This window comes from Abrus precatorius, unplaced genomic scaffold (assembly GCF_003935025.1).
Source record: "Abrus precatorius isolate BTA unplaced genomic scaffold, Abrus_2018 Scaffold6, whole genome shotgun sequence".
NCBI classification, from domain to species: Eukaryota; Viridiplantae; Streptophyta; class Magnoliopsida; order Fabales; family Fabaceae; genus Abrus; species Abrus precatorius.
Window position 1 is genome coordinate 4956551 of NW_020874406.1, and position 27040 is coordinate 4983590.

The 27040-nt window shown below is 36.6% G+C and overlaps 2 protein-coding genes across 2 annotated transcripts; both read right to left on the reverse strand.

The window, feature by feature from the left end:
* Positions 1 to 354: 354 nt before the first annotated feature.
* On the reverse strand, positions 355 to 3669 carry LOC113868607 (pentatricopeptide repeat-containing protein At5g16860). Its single transcript, XM_027504349.1, has one exon. It carries the CDS (start codon positions 3527 to 3529, stop codon positions 959 to 961), a length of 2571 nt encoding a protein of 856 aa, XP_027360150.1. The 5' UTR covers positions 3530 to 3669; the 3' UTR covers positions 355 to 958.
* Positions 3670 to 20453: 16784 nt separating this feature from the next.
* On the reverse strand, positions 20454 to 24245 carry LOC113869278 (protein ASPARTIC PROTEASE IN GUARD CELL 2-like). The gene has a single exon (XM_027505521.1). The coding sequence runs from the start codon at positions 23869 to 23871 to the stop codon at positions 22462 to 22464; it is 1410 nt and encodes a 469-aa protein (XP_027361322.1). The 5' UTR covers positions 23872 to 24245; the 3' UTR covers positions 20454 to 22461.
* Positions 24246 to 27040: the final 2795 nt, after the last annotated feature.

Here is a 27040-nt window from a genome sequence, read left to right on the forward strand (position 1 = left end):
AATTGAGCATGTTCTCTGCTGACTTCTTGACAACAGCAGGCTTTTCCACAATATAAGATTCGGAAAACAAACTGAACAATAAAATTAAAAAAGATATATATGGCCATGCAATTGACAAATGACAGATAGTATAAACACGTTTAGATAATAATACCATAAATTAAATATGATACCCCATTCATTTTAATTTTTGCTTGATAGACTGCATCTGTGCATATTGATGAGCGCCACCGTAACCTTTTCTGCTGGTTTGTGACTTTTTCTGCATAATTCTGTAGTTCGAATATGCTATCTTGACTGTTGTATATTTCTGCTGGTTTGTGAATTTTTTTATTTTATTTTTTTCATAATTCGCTTAAACGATTCGGTTTTTACTTGAGGTTACCCTGCTTAAATAATTTGAACATTCGCCTAGGCAAATTGAATTTCACTTAAGCTAAACATAGGATTCTCAACCATTAATCTGTCTCAATTTTACTTAAGATTAATAATACTGTTTGAACTCACTAAGCAATAGCTTATGGCATTTTCGTCTCACATAGGCGAGCTTCAAATTCCGTCATGGGAATTCATGCTTAAATGCACTTAAGCGAATATTGACTGGATTGTTATGTTCATACCAAAACGGAAGAGAATCCGAATTCCTTTTAGATGCGTAACAATAGCTAACTTGGTCTGAGTCTTCTAACAAAAAGCCCACATAAAATAAGGGCGAAAAGAAATGGATTATAAGAGAAAGGAATATAAAGCATGATGTATAACCCAATAATAATTATAAATATGAAGTAGAAGGTATGAAGGAATTAGTCACCTGATTATAATTTTTTAATATCTTAAAACAAGGTTCCAATTATAAGGATAACTTTAAACTTCTAATATAGTAGTAAAATAAGATAGTTACCTTACCTCTCTCATATAAAAAATGTCATAAATTAAATGGAATCTGTTGATTCCATTGTCACCAGTACCCTTGGCATGAGCAGGATCCGTTTTTGAAATGATGGAAGCGACTTGAATCTCTTAGTATGATCTCATGCTCAATAATCTTAGATATGAAGGTAATGGCACTGTGGCAATCACCACAGATGCGTAAATTCTTGGTTATTCGAATAGGTGCTCCTGGAGATAATGTTAGGATGCCATAGGCAAGAGCCAACTTCTCACTATGTTCAGAGAGCATGTCACCTTTTTCTTCATCATCTACATCATGAAGAGCAAAACTTGTCTGAGGAACATACCCAATAGCTTTAATGCGTTGAATCAAGTCCGCAAGTTTGTCATATATTTGCGGAGATAGTGAGTGAGATCTATCTCCCACAAAGAAGGTTACAACGCCTTTCCTTCCTTGGATCCAGCTGCAACCGGGTCTTTTCTTGATTCCAGTATGTTTCATCAAATATCTAATCTTTGCCACATCTTTCCAGCGTTTGGCATTAGCATATATGTTTGAAAGCAATGTATATGACCCATCATTCCCGGACTCCAATTTGGTCAAGCGGTTCGCAGCAAATTCCCCAAGTTCCACATTCGAATGTGTCCGACAAGCACTAAGCAACGCCACCCACACTACTGGGGTCGGTTCCACGGGCATTCCATTAATAAGCTTCATAGCTTCATCTAAACGACCAGCACGACCCAAAAGATCAACCATGCAAGCATAATGCTCTGCTCCAGGATCCACCCCAAAATCCTTGCTCATTCTATAAAAGAAATCAATTCCATGATCCACCATTCCGGCATGACTACAAGCATAAAGCACAACAAGAAAGGTTATGCCATCAGGCACTAGAGGCACTTTCCTCATCTCATCAAAAACCCGGAGAGCATCTTCACCACGGCCATGCATGCCATAGCCTGTCATTAAAGACGTCCAAGAGACAGCATTTCTCTCTGGCATGTTGTCAAAAACAATTTGAGCTGTATCTACATCTCCAGATTTGGAATACATGTCTATGAGACAATTAGCCACAAATCGAACAATAGAATCATAATGATTGCGCAACACATAAGCATGAATTTGCCTACCAAACCTCAATGCTGCCAAACGAGCACAAGCCATAAGGGCACACGATATGGTAAAATCATTAGGCTTTATAGAGTTATCCATTTTGAACATTTCGGAGAAAAGTTGTAGGGCATGGTTGGCATCACCATGCTGGGCATATCCGCCAATCATTACAGTCCAGGTAACCACGTCCCTTTCTTTTGGAGATACTGAATCAAACATCATGCGAGCCACTTCTGTGCTTTGGCACTTAGCATACATGTCAATTAGACCATTAATCACCATCAGATCGTCATCCCCCGGATAGTGTCCATCTAAGTTGAGAATAAATTTGATGGCATGACAATGAGTTTCTTTCCCATGAAGCAAGGCTCCAACAGATGCACATGCTGAAAGTACAGAGATGAGAGTGACTACATTCGGGCGAGAACCACAGTTGCACATCTGCCTAAACACATCCAGAGCTTCACAACCTTGCCCTCTCTGCGCATACCCCGCTATAACAGCAGTCCATGTCACAACATCTAACTTAATGATTCCCTCCTGCATCTTCTCAATCAAAGAAAGAGCAAGTCCCAATCTGCCAGCTTGAGAATAGCCAGCGACCATGGCATTCCAAGAAACAACATCCTTAAACTTCATCCTCTGAAAAACCTTATTTGCTTCCTCCATCTTTCCACACTTAGCATACATATCCACCATAGCATTCCCCACGAAAACATCATCCACTAACCCACTTCTAATGGCAAAACCATGAACCTGCTTGCCATGCAATGAGGCAGAAAGGGAAGCACAAGCTGGAAGAATATTAACGAGGCTGACAACGTCTGGGGATATCCAATGCACGTTAGTCATTTTACGAAACAACGCAAGAGCAGTAGTGGCATCGGAAGCCCACATAGTAGCAGACACAACAGAATTCCAAGAAACCAAGTCCTGAATGCCTCTGCGACACAATTCATCAAACATGTTGTGTGCGTGAGGGAGAGCACCGCACTTCCCATACATGGCAACAACGGCATTACAAACGAATACATTGGAAGCAAACCCAGATCGAGAAATGGCAGCATGGAGGGAAGCACCGAGAGATAAAGAGGGAAGATCAGCACAAGCTTTGAAAACAAAAGGGAAGGTGTAATGGTCAGGGGTCCACCCAAGTGCTTTCATTCGACGGTAGAGAGTAAACACATCATGAGGGATTCCCAGATGAACGGCGCGCCTTATCAGTTGATTCCACCAGAAAACAGACGATTCGGATGGGGGAATCCGCTCTAGAAGCAAAATTGCAGTTGCAGTACAATTGCATGCTATGTATGTGCCTATGAGGTTGGTCATAAACTGGATAAGACCTTGCACGATGCTTTGCTGATGCAACACTTTTGCATGGGCTAAGGAATTGCATTCTTTCAAAATTGTAGGTGTGATTGTGATTGTGTCTGTGGCAGAAGCACTGGTACTAGACAAGAGGCGAGTATTGGTGTGCAGCAACAGCTTCGAGTTTATTGGAAGGTGGCGTAAGAGCATGCTAATTCTAATCTTGATCACACCACCACTGTCACGCAGCAGCTGGAGCCCATATACTTACACAACTTACTCCACCCACACCAGGTCATCTTCCACTTCTATCTTCTCAAGCTTCACTGTTCCATCTGAAAATAATAATAATAATGCAACTAATCAATATCTTTAATTGAATAAATGTATTTGATTTCTTAAAATAGATAAGACCGTTTTAATTTTTTTATAAGAATAGAAGAAAAATTACTAAATATAGTGTTTTAAAAATTTATAAAAATATAAAAAAAATATTTTTGAAAAATTATCAAAATTTTGACTTTTTAAATTTTTTTATATAGCTTTTAAATATTGTTATTAACAAATTTCTAGACTATTTAACTTTTCATTGTTCTATCTTTAAATTTATACTCTTGCATAAAAATTATCATATTTTTGTAATTTAAAAAAACCTAAAATTTACTGGAATTAATACTTTTGAAAAATTATAATATATAAACTAATTAATACTTTTAAAAAGTATCAATTACTCTTTGTGAATATCAACGAAACTACGAAACAATTTTTTGCTAGTAAAACTACGAATCAATTTTAGCTGAACATCGTGTGTGAACTTTTATAACAGACAAAAAAAATGAATTGTTTTTTATATAACATTTTAAAAATATATATGTCGTATTTATATTAAGAGAATAATTTTTTGTCATGATCAAAAAACTAAGTATGTAATTATCGATTAGCACATAAGCTAAATTACTTAAAACTAACGCTTAATCTTATAAGTGTATTTAAAAACTAACACATTAAACAACTTTTTTAAATAGATAATATGATGATTTTGCCAAAATTTTGTTAAAATTTTTTACAGTAATTTTGTCATTTCAAAATATAAAAACATATTTAAATGAATTTATAATTCAACCACAATAAATAGAATTCAATATTTTTATAATATTAATACTAAAATATCAATTACATAAGTAATATAATACCTAATTTTTTTAATGGTAACAAAAAGTTCAAATTATAACAAAAGTAAAAAGAAATAAAGCTATCTAACATTAGAGATCCATTAATGAATATTCTACTGTAATGAATTAAAGTTTCTAGAAATATGTAATTTTGTTATTTGATTATTAAAATAATAAACTAACATAAAGATGAATTGCATAGATTCAATATACTCAATGAAAGCAAAATAATCATAATAAACAAGAAAGTAAATAAATAATACATAAATAGTTTATAATTATAGAACTTAATATTAAAACATCATTTTTTAAAAATTATTCTAAATACTCTTTTAAAACTTTAGTCGATTACAAGTTATTAAATTTACATTAATAAATAAAAATATCATTTTAATCATAAGTACCATAATAAATTGTATATATAAAAATTAAATAAAAATAATTTCTTCAAACATTGTAAAAGTAAATGTCAATATAATATTATAATCATCACTTGGGAGAGAATCAAAGTCCAAGATAACTCTATTTTATGAATAATCTTATTTTTTTAAAGGTAATTTCTTTTTTAAGGATAACTTTATTTATTAAATCGTCGTTTTCTTACGTACATTATATCGAGATTAATCTTAACGGAGCAACTCCACCTTATCAATAACCTTTTTTATGCATTGTTAGCTCCACTTAATGAATAGTTTTCTAATCTTAGAGTATAGTTAAACATATCATAGTTACATAGTTCTAATATAGCTTCTCTCAAAAGTATTTATGTTATAGAAAGTCATTCTCATGCACATACTAAATTTATTTTCAACAATAAAAATCTCGATGTATACATCTTGTAATTAAATATCATTAAATAGAACTAAAATAGTTACTTCACACTTTACAAATTACATATCACAATAATTTTTTATATGATCAAGAAATAATTTTAAGACTTCTTTTCTCAAATAAATAATTTGTAAACAATAATACGTGATAAATAATATAAATTATAATTATAAAAATATATCTATTAGAATATATAAATCATTCTTTATTTAGCACATGTATTTTTTATGAATATATTTTGGTGATTTGATAAACGATCTTTTAGCCTAAATTATAGCGTGATTTCTTTGTATATGTGATACATCATATGGAATGAGAATGTCACAAACCAATTCTTTCATGGTATCAGCAGCTTTAGGTTTGGAACCCTCTTCCTCCTCTCACCCTAGTTGCTACTTTTTCCCATATTTGTTCCATCGTCGTGTCTTTAGACCCACCCAAATCTCCCCCTTCTTCTCTTCCCTATCCCGCTCTTGTGGTATCCAACATCAACAGTTTCATCCCACAAAATCCATCCTAGGGCTTACCAAGTCCTCGACCACATCTTCCTTCATCCCACAAAAAGGAAAAAGTGGTTTCCTCTCTCAAAACAACCGATCTAGAATTATGGTCTCGTGTCGACGCCGTGGTCTTGCAATGGATGGCACAATATATAAAGATTTGCTTCACACCATTCTTGAATGGATTCAACTACCACCTCTGCCTGAAATCGGTTGATCGACATCTTCTCTGACAATAAGAATTCTAGGGCTTTTTAATTAGAGCAAGATTTTTCCAATGTTAATATGGTACATTTTGATTATGTATCCTCCTATTGTCAATATCTCAAATCCCTTGTTGATCAATTATCTAATATCGGCTCGCCCGTTTCCAATGATTGGTTAGTTCTTCAACTTGTTGTCAATTTAACTAAAGCTTATGCTTTAGTTGGTTCTCAAATCCTTCCTCCCTTCTACAAAGCCCGTTCTATGCTTTTTTTTGGAGGAAATGGCAAGGGAAAAAAAGATTGTTAATCCCCCAGAAACTTTTGCCTTCATAGTTACTAACGCAAAAAATACAAGTGGTACCATTCATCATTGCCAAACCTCCGCAAAAAACAATAGTTGTGGTGGCAAGGGTGGTGGTGGCAGTAATCACCGTGGCAAAGGAAAAGGAAAGGGAGGTGGTCATACTGGTAGTGGTAGTTCACATCACTAACAACAGTAGCACATATGGCAAAGAGCACCTCCACCATATTTCCCACAATAGTCGTGGCTTTACTCTCCTCCTTGGGTTGGACCATTGCAACCATGGGCCACTCCCCCATGTCTATACCCCACCACAAGTCATTGGCAAAGGCAGAGTACTTCTACCCGGCCACCTAGCTTCCTTGGGCCTCGACCTCAGCAAGCCCACATGGCTTTGGCACCTTTTGCTGTTCCAAGTAATATTAATCCTACAATGCATACCTTATCTCTTACTCCACCGGATGACCAATGGTATATGGATATCGGGGCCGCATCGCATATGACCACCAACAAAGGTAATCTCGCGTCTTATTTAAATATGAGCACAAATCATAATATTATTGTTGGTAGTGGCCATACTATTCCAATTCTTGGTTGTGGACATGCATTGTTACCCTTCCCCATCCTTCGTTATCTTTAAATAATGTTTTACATGCACCCCAAGCTTATTAAAAATCTTCTCTCTGTGAGAAAATTTACTGTTGACAATGATGTCTTTGTTGAATTTGACCCCTTTGAGTTTTCTGTGAAGGATTTTCAAACTGGGATGCATTTAATAAGATGTAATAGTCTAAGTGACCTATATCCACTTACCACAAGGTCCACCATTGGCACATCCAGTACCCCATCCACTTTTGCAATTTTATCTCCTGAATTATAGTAGAGTTGCTTAAGACATTCGGGAGCTAATGTTTTAAGCTTTCTTCGTCAAAACAATTTTATTGATTGCAATAAGTTTTGGGATGATTTTTTTGTCCATCTTGTCCTCTTGAAAAGCAAGTTAAATTACCTTTTTATGATTTTGTGTCATACACTACTTTGCCATTTGACATTGTGCATAGTGATCTTTGGTCTTCACCTACTCTTAGCTCTGGTGGGCATCACTTTTATGTTTCGTTTCTTGATGATTATACGAATTTTTTATGGACTTTTACTATTGCCACAGAATCTTAAGTCTATTCCATTTTCTTATTGATAAATCCATATTTTACTAGTATTTTAGCTTAGTTTTTAGTAGTTAATAAGTAGTAAAGTGATTAATAAAACTGAAAATCTCATAAAAAAATTTCATTTATGTTTAAAGTCTTTTAAATAGTTTAATGTTTTAGATTTGATCTCAATTTTAATATAAGTCTGCTAAATAGATTGAATTTGTGTAGAAAATCTGAACCGGAAGTTATGAGGTTGAGAATTAAATGAAGAAAGTGGAAGAATTGGACTTAAAAGAGTGAAGAATCAATTAATGTAGTTTGAAAGTTATCACTCTAGGCATATAAAGTGACATCTCTGGAGTGTTTTTAGCAACAATGTAGTGCAAGTGAACACTTCAGAGATGAAAATTCAAGAAGACCTTGCGCATTAACACTTTGAGTGTTCAAAGTGAACACTCCAACAACAAAAATACAAGGAAGTTGCGCGTTAACACTTCAAGTGCTCAGAGTTATCACGCACAAGCTTAATTCTTCATAAAGGTATGTGCATTAACACTTCAAACGCTCAAAGTTAATATGCACACCATAAACAGCTGAACGTTACCACTTTCAGCATTCGAAGTGTTCACTTCAGAGAGTATAACACCTTAATTTAATTTTTCAAATAAATAAATTTTACAAAAGTTGGGAATAATAAAAAAATTTATTCAAACAGTTCCTAATACATGGTTCACTAAAGTGTTACAAAAAAAGAATGGATTACAATTTATATCAAGTCATTACTATAAGACTAGTTCAATTACATCAGAGTTTTCAAAGAAAATAATTTTCTAAGCCCTATAGCAGTTTCATCCATCCTTTCACTAAGTTTGGTGCTGATTGTCTTGGTCACCTGAAAAATAAATGTAAGGATAAGTACTCTACACTATCACACACATAAACAAGTATAAAGTCTCACCTTGCCCATTCCACACACTTTCTCACATATTTTAAATCATGCATCAACAAGTACAAGGCATTAATTCCATCATTTCATTCTCAATCACAAACAGGTGCGCTCACTGCACCATCAAACATTCATCATACGGCACCCACGTGTGCTAACTGCACGCTAGACACGCTCACTGTGGCACTGTAATCACAGATTCTTGATGCCCTTAACCTCAGGGACTTACTCAGTTAACACCATGAATAGTCGCTGGATAACTCCTACCTCACAGATACAACGTGCGCGGTCATGGGCTCCTTAGTAAAGGTGTTAGTCAGAGGTCAAGTCAAGAGGAGAGTGTGTGGTTAGTGGTGCACCCACGCTCACTGTTAGTGTCACCACCACCCTCTCTTCCCCAAGGTATTTCTACCGCCCCCATCTTTCACACCCCAGTGTATTGTTGAACCATTCATAGTTTTCCAACACATTCAAACACAATCATATTCAACATCAACATGTCATTCCCACACACTTTCAACCATTCAATATTATCTATCATTAATTAATGGCACGTCAATAAACACATTCACTCATAATCTTAGTCACATCACAATATTTCACTTTTACACACGGCACGTATGCCCATATTCAATGTTGAAGCTGAGTGCTATGGCGTCGCTAACGTCGTATCTGAGTCTTGTTGGATTCAGAACTTACTCTTGGAGCTCCATTGTCCCTTTGTAAAAGATACTTTGGTTCATTGCAACAATGTCAATGTAATATATCTTTCAGGCAACCCAGTTCAATATCAATGCACAAAACATATTGAAATGGATATACATTTTGTACGTGAAATAGTCTCTTGTGGACAGGTTGTGTTCTTCATATCCCTCACATTATCAGATTGCTAATATATTCACTAAGGGACTTTCGCTGCTACTATTTGATGATTTTTGAGATAGCCTCAACGTTTGTTTGCCACCCGTTTCGACTACAGGGGTGTATTAGAATATGTGAATCATTCTTTATTTAGCAGATGTATTTTTTATGTATATCTTTTGGTGATTTAATCAACGAACTTGTAGCCTAAATTATAGCATGATTTCTTTGTATATACGATACACCATTTAGAATGAGAAGGTCAACGAACCAATTCTTTCAATATCGTTACAATCATTATATATTTATAACAACATAGAACTACTAAATTATCTTCCAAAATTATTTCAAAAATACAAGATAGCTAGTAATCAACAAGCCTACATATCATCAAAATTCAACAAGCTTTAGAAAATTATTTAGACATATATTTTATTAAAAATTCTAAAATAATCTTGAACACTTAAAAATTGATGTGAAACACTGAAACCTCTAAAATGCAAACCATTCTCGAGTATTAAGAGCATGTTTGTTTCCTATTTTTAAAAGAGTTTTCTCTTTTTCAAAAAGTAAAAATATACACATATTTTTAGTTTTTAGAAAAAGAAAACTCTTTTAAAAATAGGAAATAAACATACCCTTAATAATTTTTTTTTCTTGAGTGCATAAATTTCATCAATCGATAACAATAGATTATAGATTATAAGTCCAACTCATTTAAATTATTCTACGTGATTTTAATTAAAAAATAATTAACAAGTTAAAATAAAAGGAAAAACTGACAAAAATAGTTTTTGTTTCTCTCTTCAAATTGAATGTATCCAAATTCAATGTGTCCCAGCCACTTGGCCTTTGTTAGATCTCAGAATTGGGAAAGAGTTTAGAGAAAGAAGAATATAGAGAAGGAATAGGGAAAGTTAGAGAGAAAAAGTATAAGTGGTGATTCTCTTCACATTCCATAGAAAAGCCCAAATACATATATAGTTTGATAACAACAAAAATAACAAATGTGCGGGAATTGAAAATAGCATATCTAATAATATCAGATGCTAAAAAATAGACTCTAGTGTCTTCCACCATTCCTTTTATGTCTCTCTTTAGTGACTGCATAGTCTTTCATCCACTTGGGCTGACCACACATTCTTTTGGGCCTTGCTGGGTGGTGTAAACTATGATAGTGGTCTTCCATCTCAACAGCAGGGGTTCCAAGTCCTCTACCTCTTGCTCTAGGTCTTCATTCCCTTGTTGGATCATATCATTCCCTTTCCGATGGACAAACACCTTGTCCTCAAAGTGCAGTTCAGGAAATTCTTGTAGCAAGTTGTCTAAGAGTTTCCAACTGGAATCTTTAGGGAATAATCCATGCCATTACACTAAAACCCACTCTTGAGGAGGATCACCCCGTGTTTTAATAGCCACAATAGCCATTGGAAGAACTTTAGGCTGATTGTCAATTGCAGTAGAAGGTGGCAAAATCAATTCCTTATGTGCAAAATCTCCATGGAAAGGTTTGAGTTTGAAAACATGAAATACAGGATGAATTTTGGACTCCTTAGGTAAGTCCAACTCAAAAGCAACATCATCGATACCCTTAACTATTGAAAAAGGTCCATAGAACCTTTTGGCAAGCTTTTGATGACGTCTCCCAGCAGCAGAAACTTGTCTATACGGTCATAGGCAAACCAAAACTTGATCTCCAACCTTAAAAGGATGAGAAGTACGGTGCTAGTCAACATAATGCTTCATAGTATCTTGGGCCTTAAGCAAATTGCTCTGGAGCTTAGCCAAGATATTTTCTCGAATAGTCAATTTAGATTCCACAGCTTCTAATTGACTGTTACCTGTAATATATTGAGGAATTAAGGGAGGCAATTTACCATAGACAGCTTGGTACGGGGCTTATTCCAGTAGAAGTCTGAAATGTTGAGTTATAATGCCACTCTGCCCAATGTAAATACTTGCCCCAAGCTGCAGGTTAGTGGTGAACAAAGGACCGTAAATATTGTTGAAGAATTCGGGTCACTAACTTAGTTTTCCTGTCACCTTGAGGGTGATGCGGTTGTCATACGCAACTTGGTTCCACTAAGCTTGAACAACTCACTTTAAAAATGGCTCATGAAAATTGGGTCATGATCCGAGAGTATACTCTTGGGCATGCCATGTAATTTGCACACCATGACAACAAACAATTGAGCTACTTGTGTAGCAGTAAAGGATGAACGCAATATACCAAAATGTGCCGCCTTCAAAAATTGGTCTACGACCACTAAAATCACTGTGTGATTTTGGAATGAAAGAAGTCTTATGATGAAATTCGTGGAGACATCTTCTAAAACTTCAAATGAAATTAGTAGTGGTTGCAAAAACCCATAAGGTGAATGAGTGGGTACTTTGATCTGTTGACAAGTCAAACATTTGAAAATAAAGGTAGTAACATTTGCTTTCATACCGACCCAATAAAAATTTTCAAATGTCCTCCCATAAGTCTTTAAGACCCCCAGCATGTCCTCTAATCAGTGTAGCATGAAATTCCTCAAGTAAAAGCTGCTTGAACTCTAAGCTAGAAGAAAAATTTTACCTCAGTAAAGTAATATACCATGTACCTGTTAGTAATCAGAATAATCCTCAGGCTTACTTTGAACTTGTTGAAGTAATTGAATGAGTTTTGGATCAGTTTTGTATAATTCCTGGATTTTTTTAAAAGATTTCCAAGTGAGGTATTGTCATACCAAAGAACTAAACTCCAGAATCGAATACACGTGATAACGCATTTGCTGCTCTGTTTGCTATTCCTAATTTGTAGATGATCTCGTAACGATACCCCAATAGTTTGGAAAGGTAATACTGCTGCTTCGGAGTTTGAATAACCTGAATCATGAGTTCTCTTAAACTCCTTTGATTCGTATAGATTAAAAACTTGCAGCCAAGAAGGTAGGAACCCCCGGAGTTGCTTGATGGTAGTAGGTATCAGCCATTTTGTCATAGCCTTGATCTTTTTAGGATCCAGCCCAACTCCCTTTCTAGACACGATGTGACCAAGGTACTCTATAGAACTTGCGCAATTGTACACTTGAATTTTTTTAAGTAAAATTGATTAGCCAACAAGTACTAAAATACAGTTTTAAATGTTGCACATAATCATCTAAGGTCCTGCTATAAACGAGGATATCGTAAAAAAAACAAAGACAAACCGACACAAAAAGGGTTGAAACAACATATTCATAGTGGCTTGAAATGTAGCAAGAGCGTTAGTCAAGTTGAAAGGCATTACCAAGAACTCATAATGCCCTTCATGTGTTCTAAATGCCATTTTGTGAACATCCTCGTCCTTCATTCATATCTAGTGATAACCAGAATACAAATCCAGCTTGCTAAACCACTTAGTACCATGCAATTCATTAATTAACTCATCAATGGAATGAATTGGAAATATGTCTCTATTGGTGATGGTGTTCAATGCCCAGCAATCATCAAAAATCTCCAACTCGCGTCTTTTTTATAGACAAGTAAAACGGAAAAAAATGCACTACAACTGCATTGGATAAGACCTGAATCCATCATCTCTTTAATTAAATTCTCTATCTCTTTCTTCTGAAAATGGGGATACCGATAAGGCCGGACATTCACAGCGTTAAATCCTTGGAAGAGATTCAAACTAATCTAGGAGGGCAGCTATGGTTTTATGGTGGGCTTGTTGTTCGGGTTGGATAGCCGATGAGGATAGGAGAACTTGTAAATAAAAAATTTCAGCTATTGCATTAGTTGCGACTAAGCGTTTAAATTGAGCTACAGTGGCTTCAGCGTTTTTGGGCTTAGCTTGGCCTTTTAACTGCACCACCTTTCTATTCTTAATGAATTTCATGGTTAAAGCTTCATAATTAGTCAAAATAGGTCCCAGAGATTTAAGCCAATGAATTCCTAAAACTAAATCGGCACTACTCAGGAGTATGACAAAGAGATCTACCTAGAACAGATGAAAATCAATTTTGAGGCCCACATTTGGACAAAGAGTCTGGCAGTGTAGTTCCTTCCCATTTCCCACCAATACTAAGAAGGGTTAGGTCCACTGTAGTGGCAAGCCCAAAAACTTGGCAACTTTATCTTGAACAAAGTTGTAGGTGCTCCCACTATCAACCAAAATGTTGACCCGTGACTTCTCATTCAACCCTTAGATCCGCAACATTGTAGGGTGGTGTGGCCTGTTAAAGAGTGGATACTGATCTGGGCTTCTGGTGGGTCTGAGTCAAGAGTTGGGTTAGTTTCCGGATCCTTGCTCGTATGTATCCAACAAACAATTGAGTTTGTCATCAGGAGATAGAATTTTTGGAGCTGACAAAAGAAGATGGAATTGTCTTACATCGATGCCCTCGTACATAATGCTTGTCAAAATAGCAACAGAATCCTTTTTCCCTTCTAGCTTGTAGATCCGCTGAGGTAAACTTACGAATCTGGTTTGTATTTAGAAAATTTTGTGGTTTATTAGAGGTTAGCAGAAGAGGTTTGGTGTTTGTCGGTGTGGGTAGAAGGGCCACTGTGGTCACCATCGTCGACGAGGTTAGCAGACTTTGGGGGGCAGCCACAGTGGTAATAGAAGACACACCTGATCTGGTTTTGCCCACTAAGACCTTTTCTTCTTGCAATTTGGTAAGACTGATTGCTACAGCTAGAGAGTCCAGCTTGAATGGAACCACCTCTCTTCTGATTTTTGGCTTAAGCTAGAGAGCAAGCAACTTAAGTAGAATGGCGCTGATAGACCATGAACCCTATTGGCAAAGGTTTTGAGTTGTGCCTAGTAATCACGAACTGTTTCGTCTGAATCAACTTGAACAAAGCACCTTAGGGATCCTCGAAGTCTGGTGGCACAAATTGGAGTTCTAAATCTCATAAAAATTCTGGCCATGTTGTGAGTTGATCATTAATGTGTAGCCACTGATACCAACTCAACGCTTCACCTTCCATGTAGAAGGAGGCTATCCGTAGGCGTTGTTTATATGACGTTCGGTGGAAATCGAAGAATTGATTCACTTTGAACCACCACCCCAACAAGTCGTTTCCATCAAAGCAAGGAATGTCCAGTTTAATGGTTGTGGGTAAGCGCAATGAGTAGTTAGAATCATCGATATGTAGATTGGAATTATGCTTAGGTTCGGAGACCTTGATCTCTAATGCATCAAGCTTGGTGGTGAGAGCTTTAATGGCGGAAACAAGCATCTCCATGGTAGTCGTATCTTCAGAGCGAGATGGTTGATGATTGCTTTTTCCTTGAGGTGTTTAAAAGATTTGTCGCAAATCATCATCAAAATTTAAACAAATTAATGTAGTACTAGGGTTACCCTAGATTGTCTCCCCTGAACATTGGCTATTAATCTTCATTAAACATGTTGAAGGCATTAATTGAACAAGCAATTAAAATGGGGGGTTTTGTGGTTTCAAAACAATATAAGGAGCAGCAAGCAAACAAGTTTAATTAATTCAAACAATAGAAAGCAGCAATCCTTAGTTCACCCACATAGATTCTATCCTCATTCCACTCAATATTTAACACTCATCCTCTTTCCCATGAATTAGGTTAATTTAACAAGCGAAAATCAACCTTATGGTCCCAACAAAATTACGCAACTTGTTAGGCTCTAATCCCTCATCCCAAGATTACGCAACCTTAGAATTAAACCTAGGATTAAGCAATCTCTAGTTTAGAATCTCCTTAAAACAAATTAGGGTTAATTAAGCAATGTCTCCCTTATTCACCATTAATTCAATTCAAGAGGTAAGGAAGAAGTAATTCATGAAAAGAAAGGAGTTATATTATCATTAAAATCAAGAAACTCAAGAATCTATGTGAACTCACTAAGGATTACACAAAAATTTAGCCCTCCATGGAAATAGGGGTAAAAAACACAGTTTGAAAATGCAGAAAACTCATTTGCATTAATGTAAAAGTAAGAGAAATGAGAAACCAAACCCTAGGTTGGACCCTTGGCTGTCACCCAAGGTTGCCCTAAGCTCTGGAAAATGTCCTAAATTTAGTAAAGAAGAGAAAAAGGTACGAAAAGTGTAAGAGCTCTCTACCCTAATTTGTCAAAAATCTATTTATACTAAGGCTAGCGCCCTCCAAAGTAATTACTTTCATTCTTTCATAGTTGACACGCGCAGCATTAGTTGGTTTTTGCCTTTCTGTAGTATCCACTATCAACTTTGATAGTAGACACGCGCAACACTGGTACGTTTTGGGCTCTCTGGAGTGACTACTATGAACTTTGATAGTAGCTACGTGCAGCATCTTCAATTCTGCATGCTCTGGAGTGACTACTATGAACTTTCATAGTAGCCACGCGCAGGCTTAGTGGATTCTGGGCTGCTGTAGTCGTCACTTTTAGCTTTGAAAGTAATCACTTTGGTCCCTTTGCTGGAAGTAGCTTGTTGTAGTGGTTACTATTAATCTTGAAAGTAGTTAACTTTACCTCAAATTCTCAAAATCCAATAATTCTTCAAAATAAGCTTGGGGATTCCTGCCACATTATTCAAATGATCAAAACATGTAAAATAAACTATCTAAATTAATTTAAATTAACCAAAAATTAAGAAACCTATATTGTTTAGCCTAATTGGAATATTCATCTTATTTACACTATCTAAGTCTATTCTTTTCTATAAAAAGTAATAAATGATGTATAAAAATTTAGTAAAATGTGGATTCATCAATGGTCCTCCCATCTCTCAATGAAAGCACCAAATATTAGATCTCAGAATTGGGAAAGAGTTAAGAGAAAGAAGAATTCAGAGAAGGAATAGGGAAAGTTGGAGAGAAAAGGTAGGAGTGGTCATTCTCTTCACATTCCACAAAAAAGTCTAAATACATATATAGTTTGATAACAATAAAAATAACAAACATGCAGGAATTGAAAATAGCATATCTAATAATAGAAGAGGCTAACAAACAGACTCTAGTATCTTCCACCATTCCTTTTACGTCCCTCTTTAGTGACTGCATAGTCTTTTGTTATAGACCATAATTGGATTGAGGAGGAATTAAAGCCAAATATGTTTCAAGAGCCCAACCCAAGTGATTTGGAGGATACAATTGGAAAAGCCAAGCCAAAGCTGAGAAGAAATCCTCCTAGAAATTGTCAAGCCCTTCTGAAATTCAAGGAATACAAGATGAATTGATTCTGTTGGGATTTACTTGATTTTCCTAATTTTTCTCTGCTCAAGTAATCATGTTGTTGTTTTAGGATTTACTCTATTTTTTGTTTCATTCCTCTATGTATTTATATCATCTTCATCATCAATAAAAAATAGAGAATATTTTGTGAGAACCCTTGTGGTTGTGGAGGTTTTCTCCTTCCCTCGAAGTAAGGTGGATTTCACTTTTAAATTCCATAGAAGTCTTAACATTGGTGCTTTCATTGAGAGAAAACTATGTCGTCTTCTTTTGTTTCTTCCAATAATCCTTAGATTTTTAAGCTGATTGAGAACCATTTTACCTTGCAACGCAAGCACTTGCGTTTGGAGGACAAATTTGCACTCTTGGAAAGCAAGCTAGAAAATTTGCCCTCTCCTGGTTCCCCTTCTTCTACGCATAGATCCAAGCACTATATGAAACTGGAGATACCTTGTTTTGATGGCAACAAACCCTTGGGGTGGATCTTCAAGATCACTCAGTATTTTGAGTACCACGAAACACCAACAGCTGAAAGAACACGCATTACTAGCTTTTACATGGAGGGGGAAGCTCTTAGCTGGTATCAATGGATGGTGGCGAATGATCAGATCAAGGATTGGGATGCTCTGCTCAAGGCGATTCAATCTCGCTTTGCCTCGTCATGATTTGAGGATCCTGCTGGTGCGTTGATTAAACTCACCTAAACTTTTTTGATTCGTGAGTACCAGCAACAGTTTGAGGCTCTTGCTAATCGGGTCACTGATCTTCTTGCGAGTTTCTACCTTAGCTACTTCATCTCGAGGCTTCAACCTGAGTTGCAGCGTGAGGTACGCTCTCGTCAACCGACCACACTTATTGATGCTATTGATTTGGCCAAGATTTACGAGGACAAATTCGAAGACACTTAACCGAAAACCAAACCCCTAACACAGTCCAAGCCTTACAAATCCTACACCTCGGCCTCCATCCTTAACACACCACAGAAAACCACCTCAAACCAAAACACAAACCCTTCCTCCCAATCTCACTCAACCAGCTTTGCTACTTCCAACCACTCTTCGATCCTCAAGACCATGACTACCAAAGAACTCCAGGCCAGACGTGAAAAGGGCTTGTGCTATTACTGCGATCATAAGTATGTCTGGGGTCATCACTGCAAACGTCAGTATATGGTACTCCTAGCTCCAGAACCTCCATCAATGGCCAATGATGAGTTTCAAGAGTTATTATCTGACTTGAATCCACCCATACTCGAACCGAAAAACCAACCCGATTCCTCCCCAGCCCAGATTAGCCTCCACGCCCTCATGGGCCATTTGGTTCCCCAAACTCTGCGTGTATTGGGCCAGATTGGCAAAGCCCAAATGTCCATTTTGATAGATAGTGAGAGTACACATAATTTTTTGCAAGAATGATTGGTGAAGTTTTTAAATCTCAACACTACCCCAACCCAAAGTTTCTCTGTTCAAGTTGGTAATAGGGAGGAGTTACAATGCTCTAAGTGGTGTAAAGAGGTGCAAATCCACATTGGGCCTCACTTGTTCAATGAAGACCTCTTTGTCTTGCCCATAATCGATGCGGATTTGGTTTTGGGGGTGTAGTGGCTGAGAAGTCTAGGCCCAGTACTTACTGATTTTGATAAGTTAATTATGAGGTTCAAAAAAGAGGGCCTGGTAGTGCAACTCCAAGGAATTCCAAGACCCAAAGCCCATGAAATTTCACCTCAACAACTTAAACGGCTTCAAGCCACTGATTCAATCAGTGAATACTATCACATTCAGGCCCAACCTTCATCTTTTGAGGATGGCAAAATCGAATCTCCTCTCCTAGAAATTAAGGCCCTCGTTCATCGTTATTTCACTATTTTTGATGTACCAGAGAAGCTTCCTCCCCCACGACCCACCAATTACAAAATTCCTCTGTTGGAAGGAACTAATCCTGTCAATGTGCGACCGTATCACTACCCTCAGTTTCAGAAGTAGGAGATTGAGAAGCAGGTCGAAGAAATGTTACATTCTGGTGTCATCCAGAAGAGTTTGAGCCCTTTCTCTTTCCCAGCACTGCTTATGCGCAAAAAAGACGGGACATGGCGATTTTGTGTGGATTATCGCGCGTTTAATGCAGTCACGAGCAAGGACCGCTTCCCAATCCCTACAGTGGACGAACTTCTTAATGAATTGTTTGGTGCTAAGTGGTTTTCTAAGCTAGATCTTCGCTCCGGTTATCACCAGATCCGGATGTATCCAGGTGAGTCTTACAAGATTGCCTTTCGTACTCATGAAGGCCACTATGAATTTACTATAATGCCATTTGGTTTATGCAATGCTCTTTCGACTTTTCAGAGCACTATGAATGAGTTGTTTTACCCTTATCTTCGTAAGTTTCTTATTGTTTTCTTTGATGATATCTTAGTTTACAGCAAGATTTAACAGGAACATGTGGGCCATTTACGACTTGTTTTTCAATGTTTATTGGATAACCAATTCTTTCTGAAAAGATCCAAGTGCGTTTTTGCACAAACTAGTGTTGCCTGTCTAGGTCATATCATTACAGAACAGGGTGTTGAACCAGAGAATGACAAGATTGCGGCAATGCAAGAGTGGCCAGTTCCTCGCAGTGTGAAACAATTGCGTGGGTTCCTTGGTTTGACGAGGTACTACCGTCGTTTTATAAAAAGATATGTTGCCATTGCTTCACCTCTGACTGATTTGTTGAAGAAGGATGCCTTTCGTTGGACTATGGTGGAGTAACAAGCATTTGAGGACTTGAAGAAAGCCATGAATGAAGCCCCTGTTCTTGCCCTGCCTAACTTTGAAATTCCTTTTCAATTAGAAACTGATGCGTCTGGAAAGGGCATAGGTGTTGTACTTCTTCAGCAGGGCCACCCAATTTATTTTCACAGCAAGAGATTTTGTGATAGGATGCGTAATGCTTCTACTTACGTTCGTGAATTACACGTCATTATTGAAGCTGTTAAAAAATGGTGACATTATTTATTGGGGGCGCAAGTTTATCATCTTTACAAATCAAAAAAGCTTAAAAGAGCTTATGACACAGGTGATCCAAACTCTGGAGCAGCAACATTAATTGTGCAAACTATTGGGGTTTGATTATGAGATTAAATACAAACCTGGTTCCTCTAATTGTACTACTGATGCTTTGTCTCATTAATTTGATGAAGGTTCCTTTGCCGCCCTTACTGTCCTTCATTACGAGTTTATTCACAAGCTCAAGGCTTCTTATGATTATGATGACTAATTGAAGCAATTATACTCTGACGTTTTTGCTGATCCCACTTCTTATGAAGGGTTCTCCATTGTAGATGGCTTGCTCTTATATAAAGGGAAAATATATATTGGTGACGACACTACATTTAAGTCTCTATTGCTTGAAGAGTATCATAGCAGCCCTTTGGGAGGTCACTTTGGATTTCATAAAACATTTCAGCGGCTCCATGAGAATTTTCATTGGCCTGGAATTAAAAAGAAGGTCTCTGCTTATGTGAAATCTTGCATTACTTGTCAAGAGATGAAGGCTTCAAATCATGCACCTTATGGTCTTTTGCAACCCATTCCCATTCCTACTGCCGTATGGGAAGACATTGCTCTTGATTTTATTGTTGGGCTGCCACCTTACAAGGGTCATACTACTATTCTAGTGGTTGTTGATAGGTTCTCCAAAGCGGGGCATTTTGGTATGCTTCCTTCCAGCTATACCGCTTTCATGGTCGCTAACTTATTTGCCAATATAGTTTGTAAGTTGCATGGAATGCTGAAAAGCATTATCTCAGATAGAGATTCCATTTTCATGAGTGGTTTTTGGCAAGAATTGTTTCGTCTTAGTGGCACTAAGCTAAAGATGTCCATGACTTACCATCCTCAAAGTGATGGCCAAACTGAAATCCTCAATAAAGTCTTTCAACAATATCTACAGTCCTTTGCTCATTGCAAATCAACCTCGTGGGGCAAGTTTCTCTTATGGGTAGAATAGTGTTATAACACCTCTATGCATTCATCCATCGGGCTTTCTCCTTTTGAAGTTATGTATGGCAAACCTCCCCCTACCGTTCCTAGCTACTGTGTGGGAAACTCAAAGCTCAAAGTTGTTGATGCTAAATTGACTTGTCGTAATAAAATTCTGAACAAGTTACGAGCGAAGTTGCTGAAGGCCCAGGAGGCGATGAAGCATGCTGCTGACAAGAAGCAAGTTCCTGCCCCGTTCAAGCTTGGTGATCACGTCACGTTATGGTCAAACTTCGCCCTTACCGTCAGCATTCTTTGTCAGGACCACGAGTTCAGAAACTTTTTAAGCGTTATTATGGGCCTTTTGAAATTATAGAGTGCATTGGAGATGTAGCATTTCGCCTGGCTCTACCACCTCAGGCTAAACTTCACCCTATTTTTCATGCTTCTTTGTTGAAGCCTTTCACTGGCACAACTTCTTTTTCGTTACCTCCTTCCACCACTACTTCTCAGCCTATTATTTGGCCCTTGGCCATCTTGGTAGTGGATAATCATTCTCCACAACGTGTGTTAGTGCAATGGGATAGTCTATTTTCAGAGGATGCCACATGGGAAGATTTCAAGGAGCTTCAATCTGCTTATCCTAAATTACACCTTGAGGACAAGGTGTTTGTGAGGGGGGAAGAAGATGTTATGGACCATAATTAGGTTGAGGAGAAATTAGAGTCAAATATGTTTCAAGAGCCCAACCCAAGTGATTTGGAGGATACAATTGGAAAAGCCAAGCCAAAGCTGAGAAGAAATTCTCCTAGAAACCGTCAAGCCCCTCTGAAATTCAAGGAATACGAGATGAATTGATTATGTTAGGATTTATTTAATTTTCCTAATTTTTCTCTGCTCCAGTGATCATGTTGCTGTTTTAGGATTTACTCTATTTTTTGTATCTTTCCTCTATGTATTTATATCATTTTTATCATCAATAAAAAATGGAGAATATTTTGTAAGAACCCTTGTGGTTGTGGAAGTTTTCCTCTTCCCTCGAAGTAAGGTGAATTTCACTTTTAAATTTCACAGAACTCTTAACATCCTTCATCCACTTAAGCTAACCACACATTCTTTTGAGCTTTGCTGGGTGATGTAAACTATAATAATGGTCTTCCATCTCAACAGCAGAGGTTCTAAGTTCTTTACCTCTTACTCTATGTCTTCATTCCCTTATTGGATCATATCAAGCTCTGTCGCGTTGCTTTTGTGTTTCTAGTTTCCGATACAAGGATATATTATCTCTTCTGTATGAATTTAATAGTAGTACCACGCAAGATTGGAACATTGCAAGTTTGTCACAGTACTTGAGAAGATGAAGTGTTGTGGCAAAACATTATCCAAACCAAATTTGGAAGTAGCACAAAAAGTTTGAAGCATATACGAAGAGTTTGGAGAGAAATGTAGAAATCATCTCAAATTAATTTCTTTTCTTTTCTTAACTTGCTAGTTATTATTATTTAACTGAATTGGACTTTTAATTAACATTAATTGTTATCAAAGTTCATATTTCGTGGTAGCTGATAAAGTAATAATTAACCGGAAAGTAACAAAAGTGCTTTTCTCAATCTCAAAAGAGGAGAAAGCAAGGGTTGCTTTTGTCCAACCTAGGTATCAACAAGGGTAGACCAGAAACCCCAGTGATGGTTTCCCATGTCCACAAAGGTGGTGGTTCCCTTTCCTTCATGATGCAACAGCGTTAGCAGCGCCTTATTCATAGTGGGAGAGGAATCTTTACAAGAACAAATTGAACATCTTACTGCATTCAAAGTGGGGCTCATAATTAGATGCACCTTTGCATGGACAAGTAATATTATAAATTAAACAAGTGTGGGCAAAATTGCTTTTAGCAGCTAACGGAAAGGGAGCTCATAAAGAACTAGGATAATTACCTTACCGGTCACATTCACGAGACTAGTTATTTTCTGGGGCATATGTAAATATAACAGGTGATATTATTGGGAGTCTAAGACTAGCAAAATTAAGATTGTGGGTGTACATTGATTACTTAACAAACATTAGGTCCAAATCCGACAAAACCATTGGCTCCATCAACCGAAATCTGAATCCCTTCTTGCTGAATATTCCCCATGATGGAAAGGCCTGAAGGAGAAGGAGCAAATGCGAAACAGAAAGTTCCGACGTCATCTGCCGGAATTAAAAAGTTTCTGGCGGGGAGGGTCAGGATCTGCCCACCGGAAAAATAAAAGGATACGGTGGGGACCCGAACCGTAACGAACCCGTTTAAATCATAGCAAGTGTCGAAAATGGATACTCCGGATGCCAGGGGAAGGTTTGTGGTCTGAGCGATAAAAGCATCACGAAGAGCATTGTAAGCCAGCGTGGGAACCCTAGTAACTGCAGTGCCGGTGTCCATAACAACTCCTCCGTCGCCTAAATCGGTGACTCGGAAAACATCTTCGGATATGTTCAGGCGCGAGCCTCCGACTCCAAGACCCGAAAGGGCAACGTAGTAGAAACTGGGAAAGAAGGAGTTGCGAATGAGTGGGACCCATGCAGCTCCGAGGGGCATTGCTTGGCGTCCGAATTGGAGGGAACCGGACGATCCGGTGCCTCGAGTGAGTAAACAGTACCCGAAGGCACCACCGGTTTGGCCCCCTAGCTGGCCCACGAAGGACATGGGCCCAGCTCCGAGGCCCAACAGGCCAGCCGCTCCAACAAACATCCCCTGATTCCAATGGCCGCACCCTATGGCGGTGTTCCGTATAACCGTTGGGCCCAACGTGAGGGTTTCGAGTGCAAGTGTCCCTTTGGTGTAGGAGCCGTCGCCGTAGGAGACCTGGTAGGCGCAGCTTCCTTGGCGGCAGGCGGCGTCGTCGAGTTGGTCGCAGACGGTGGAGGAGCAAGAAAGGGCGGCGTAAGAAGCGGAGTGAGCCGGGTTGAATATCGGGTCGGATTGGTTGTAACATTGGGTACAGGGTTGGCATTGGACCCATACAATGTCACTCCCTGAGTCAATAACCATGTACTGATACGTTGGAGGGCTACCCACTCCTATTCTCACGAAATACTCTCCACTCCCTTGCTCCGTACCCGACACCACATCCGACCCGAAACCCGCTTCTTTGTATTCGTAGCTGTAACCGTTATTTAGGCGGCGAAGGAGTGAGGCTACCCTTTTCACATCCCGTTTCATTCTTGCGTTGAAACGCGTTCGATGATCCTTGTCAGGGGCCTTGCTTATCTTGTCTCTGTGAACCAGCTTCACCTTCCATTTTCCCTCTTCCTCTTCCTCTTCCAGTTCCAAATCATCTCCTCCTTTCGGATTCAGCTTCGTTCCTACGATTGCTTCCTCCACGTTCAGCTCTTGAAAGTGAGAAGGCCAGGTTGAAGCTGCAGAGCAGGTGGAAGTTGTTAGAATTAGAAGGATCAGCAGCAGCAGTGCTACATTGTCCATTGTTGCAGCCGCTCCCGAGGACTAAGGTGTGACTCTACACTGAACTCAGGATTATATTATTATTATTATTTGGTTGGACAGGATGCAGCTAGAGAGAGAGAGAGAGAGAGAGAGAGAGAGAGCTGAGAGAGAACTGTTACATGATGAAAATGATTGAATTTTGGAATGACTTTTTGTACTGAAATGCATCCATCAGGAACAGGAAAGGACGTGGTTGTGGTGATTTCCAGCCAGATGCCACATACAAACAAATTGAATCACACTCGTATCGTAAATCATGCTACTTTTTTATTTTTCATTTAGGTAACGACTCTTTTTCCACTCTTTTGACTTGCACACCCTTTATAATACTTGTATAAACCAGTTAATTCGTAAAGTGCTGAAAAAAATATTAAGTTCCCACTAGTCCTATATAAAACAGTCTGTATTACCCTCTTAGGAAAAAAAGAGAGTTAATTATCCTTAAAATTTTCTACAATAGGGCTGTAAAAGCATGTAACCTTTTACCAATATTTAAATTGAAGCTGTATACCCTTCTAGCTGATCCTACCTCAGCTTAGTCTTAAATGGATTTCGTGAATAAACTTATGAGTGTAACTTCATTGAAATATCTGTGACAATCTCGCCATTTCTAATACAAATTGTCTATAGCTATTAATTTGATTAATTGACAATATGAGGTAACAAGGATGAATACGATAGATAGGAATGGAGATTTTGGCTTAGATGTAATATTCAAGTATACTAATATATGTTTGCTCTTAACATATTGATAAAGATCTCTCCTTTGTTGAGGTTGTACTTTGGAGTTTCGGTGGAGATGTTTTAATATATGAGAGAAAAAATAGGAATTTGTTGTTTGGAATACAGAGTAAAGGTGTCCATCAATCATTTCATAAAGCTAAGACAAAGTGCGGATTTCGTGCATGCGTTGTTGGATATGATGCCCTCGTGCAACAACATCACTATTCTTCTCCCTTGATTGTTTGTATTTCCTTTTTATAGTTATTACTAGAGTCTAAGGGAAAATGGGAAGAACTTTGACTAGGATATGCATCAACTTTACGGGTTTGCCTCCTTCCCAGAATAAAGAATCTGATATAAGAAAACTTTTAATGTTTTTAATGTGTGATTTTATTATGAATTAGGCTATTTTTTTGTTTTTGTTTTTTGGGCCAAAGATGAATTTACCTAAGAAGGCAAAACCAGCGCTTAACTTGATATTTTGTTTTTAGGGATCACAAGATCCGTGTCACGTTAGAATTTATCTTTTAAGATGTTTGGGGTCCCAGCTGTGACTCTAATTTAGTCTCAAATCAAGTATGAATGAATATATTTCATATATCTATTTTTCTAACACTAACACGTGCAATTAGTGCCAAGCAAAAAGATTTCAGTTATACAAGTTTATACTGATCTTGAAAAATTGAGGACATGTTAAACTGTTTTTTTAGTCCATATATATTTTTTAATCAGATTAGTATTTTAAGTCCACTTTTCAAAATTGAATTTTTCCTTATTTATTTAAATCTATGTTGTGCATGAAAGTTTTACTTGAGACTTATTAGACCTATATCTAGTCTCTAGAGACTAGAGGTTACTCACCCTGAGTAAAAAATGCAATGGAGCAAGATAGACTTTGAAATTAATTTTATAACTGGTGCATTTATAGTATAAAGATAATACGTCATATCATTGACAAAGTTTCTCTGTGGCTATCTTTTATGATTAATATTTTTTTATTAAGATTAAATATTTAAAAATAATACTTTTTAAATATAATTATTATATTAAAGATGCAAAAATATAACAAATATTTTTAAATTAATTATTATTTTTATATTTAAATTTATTTATTTAATTTTGAAAAATATTATAACATAATATTTTTATTAATATTTAATATTATTAATATTTATTTTTATGAATTTTAATTTAAACTTTCATCATCAATTCTATTTATTAAAAATAAGTTAAAAATAATAATAAATAGTTAATAAAATCTACTATAAAGTATAATACAATTACTAAAAATTTCTAAATTTTTCAAAACACACTAATTTAATACAAAGGTACAATACAATAACTTAGTTTTACCTTAAAACTTAAATTTATAAATATATTTAAAATGCATCCTCATCCTCTCTCTTTAACATAAATGTATTGAAAATTGATTTTGCATTAAAAATTGGATTTAAAACTATACGTAAAATTGGATTTAAAATTAATTTAACAAAAACATTGGATTTAAGATCAGATTAAATTAACAAAAATATTAAATTTAAAATCAGTTTCAACCTAAACTAAATTTAAAACTGTCAATTTTAAATAATCTAAATTTTAAAATTAGTTTTAAATTAATTTTGAAAAATATAAAATAAATTAATTTCAAATTCAATCGGTATAATTAAATTCAAAATAAATTTTGATTGGTTGTGTTAATCCAATGGGTGCATACCTCTACATGTAGAAAAATAAAAAGTTGTATATTATAAGTTTTAATAAAAATATTGTAACACTTACTATAACGATGTATTTTATTGCATTAAATTCAATAATTTTCAATAAAAATACACATAAAGTTGCATAGATAAAAAAAAAATTATTTCACATATTATAGGTAAAATAGTATTTTTATCTTTCAACTTAAAGATTAAATTTGATTTCATCCTTCAACTTTATTTTGATTTATTTTGTTTCTTTAACTTGTAAAAATATTTCTAATAAGTCTTTTTCAATTAAAAACATTAAATCTATTAATATTTTTAAAAAAAAAATTTGGCCACGTGCATCGTTTATCGTCTCCTTCCTCGTCCTTTGTGCATCCTTCATCATCATCTTCTTCAAAGCTCTAGATTCCAACTTTCCCTTCCATATCATTCTCAAGCAATTCATCACAAACCAATGCCTAGTCAAGTTTTTATTACTTTTTCATCAATGACAAAGGTAATTACACAAAGCCATTTACTTCCTTTGACTTTAGAAAATATCAAATTTTATAGTCGCTAGCTTGCTTGAATCTTAGATAAGATACACAACAATCATTCTTTAATTTTAAATTTACTCAAGTCACGTGGTAATTTTCTCCCATTCTAAAAATACTTTTGGAAGTCCATTCTAAAATTATGGTTTTCTCCAACATATTGAAGGACACTCAGAATCATATATT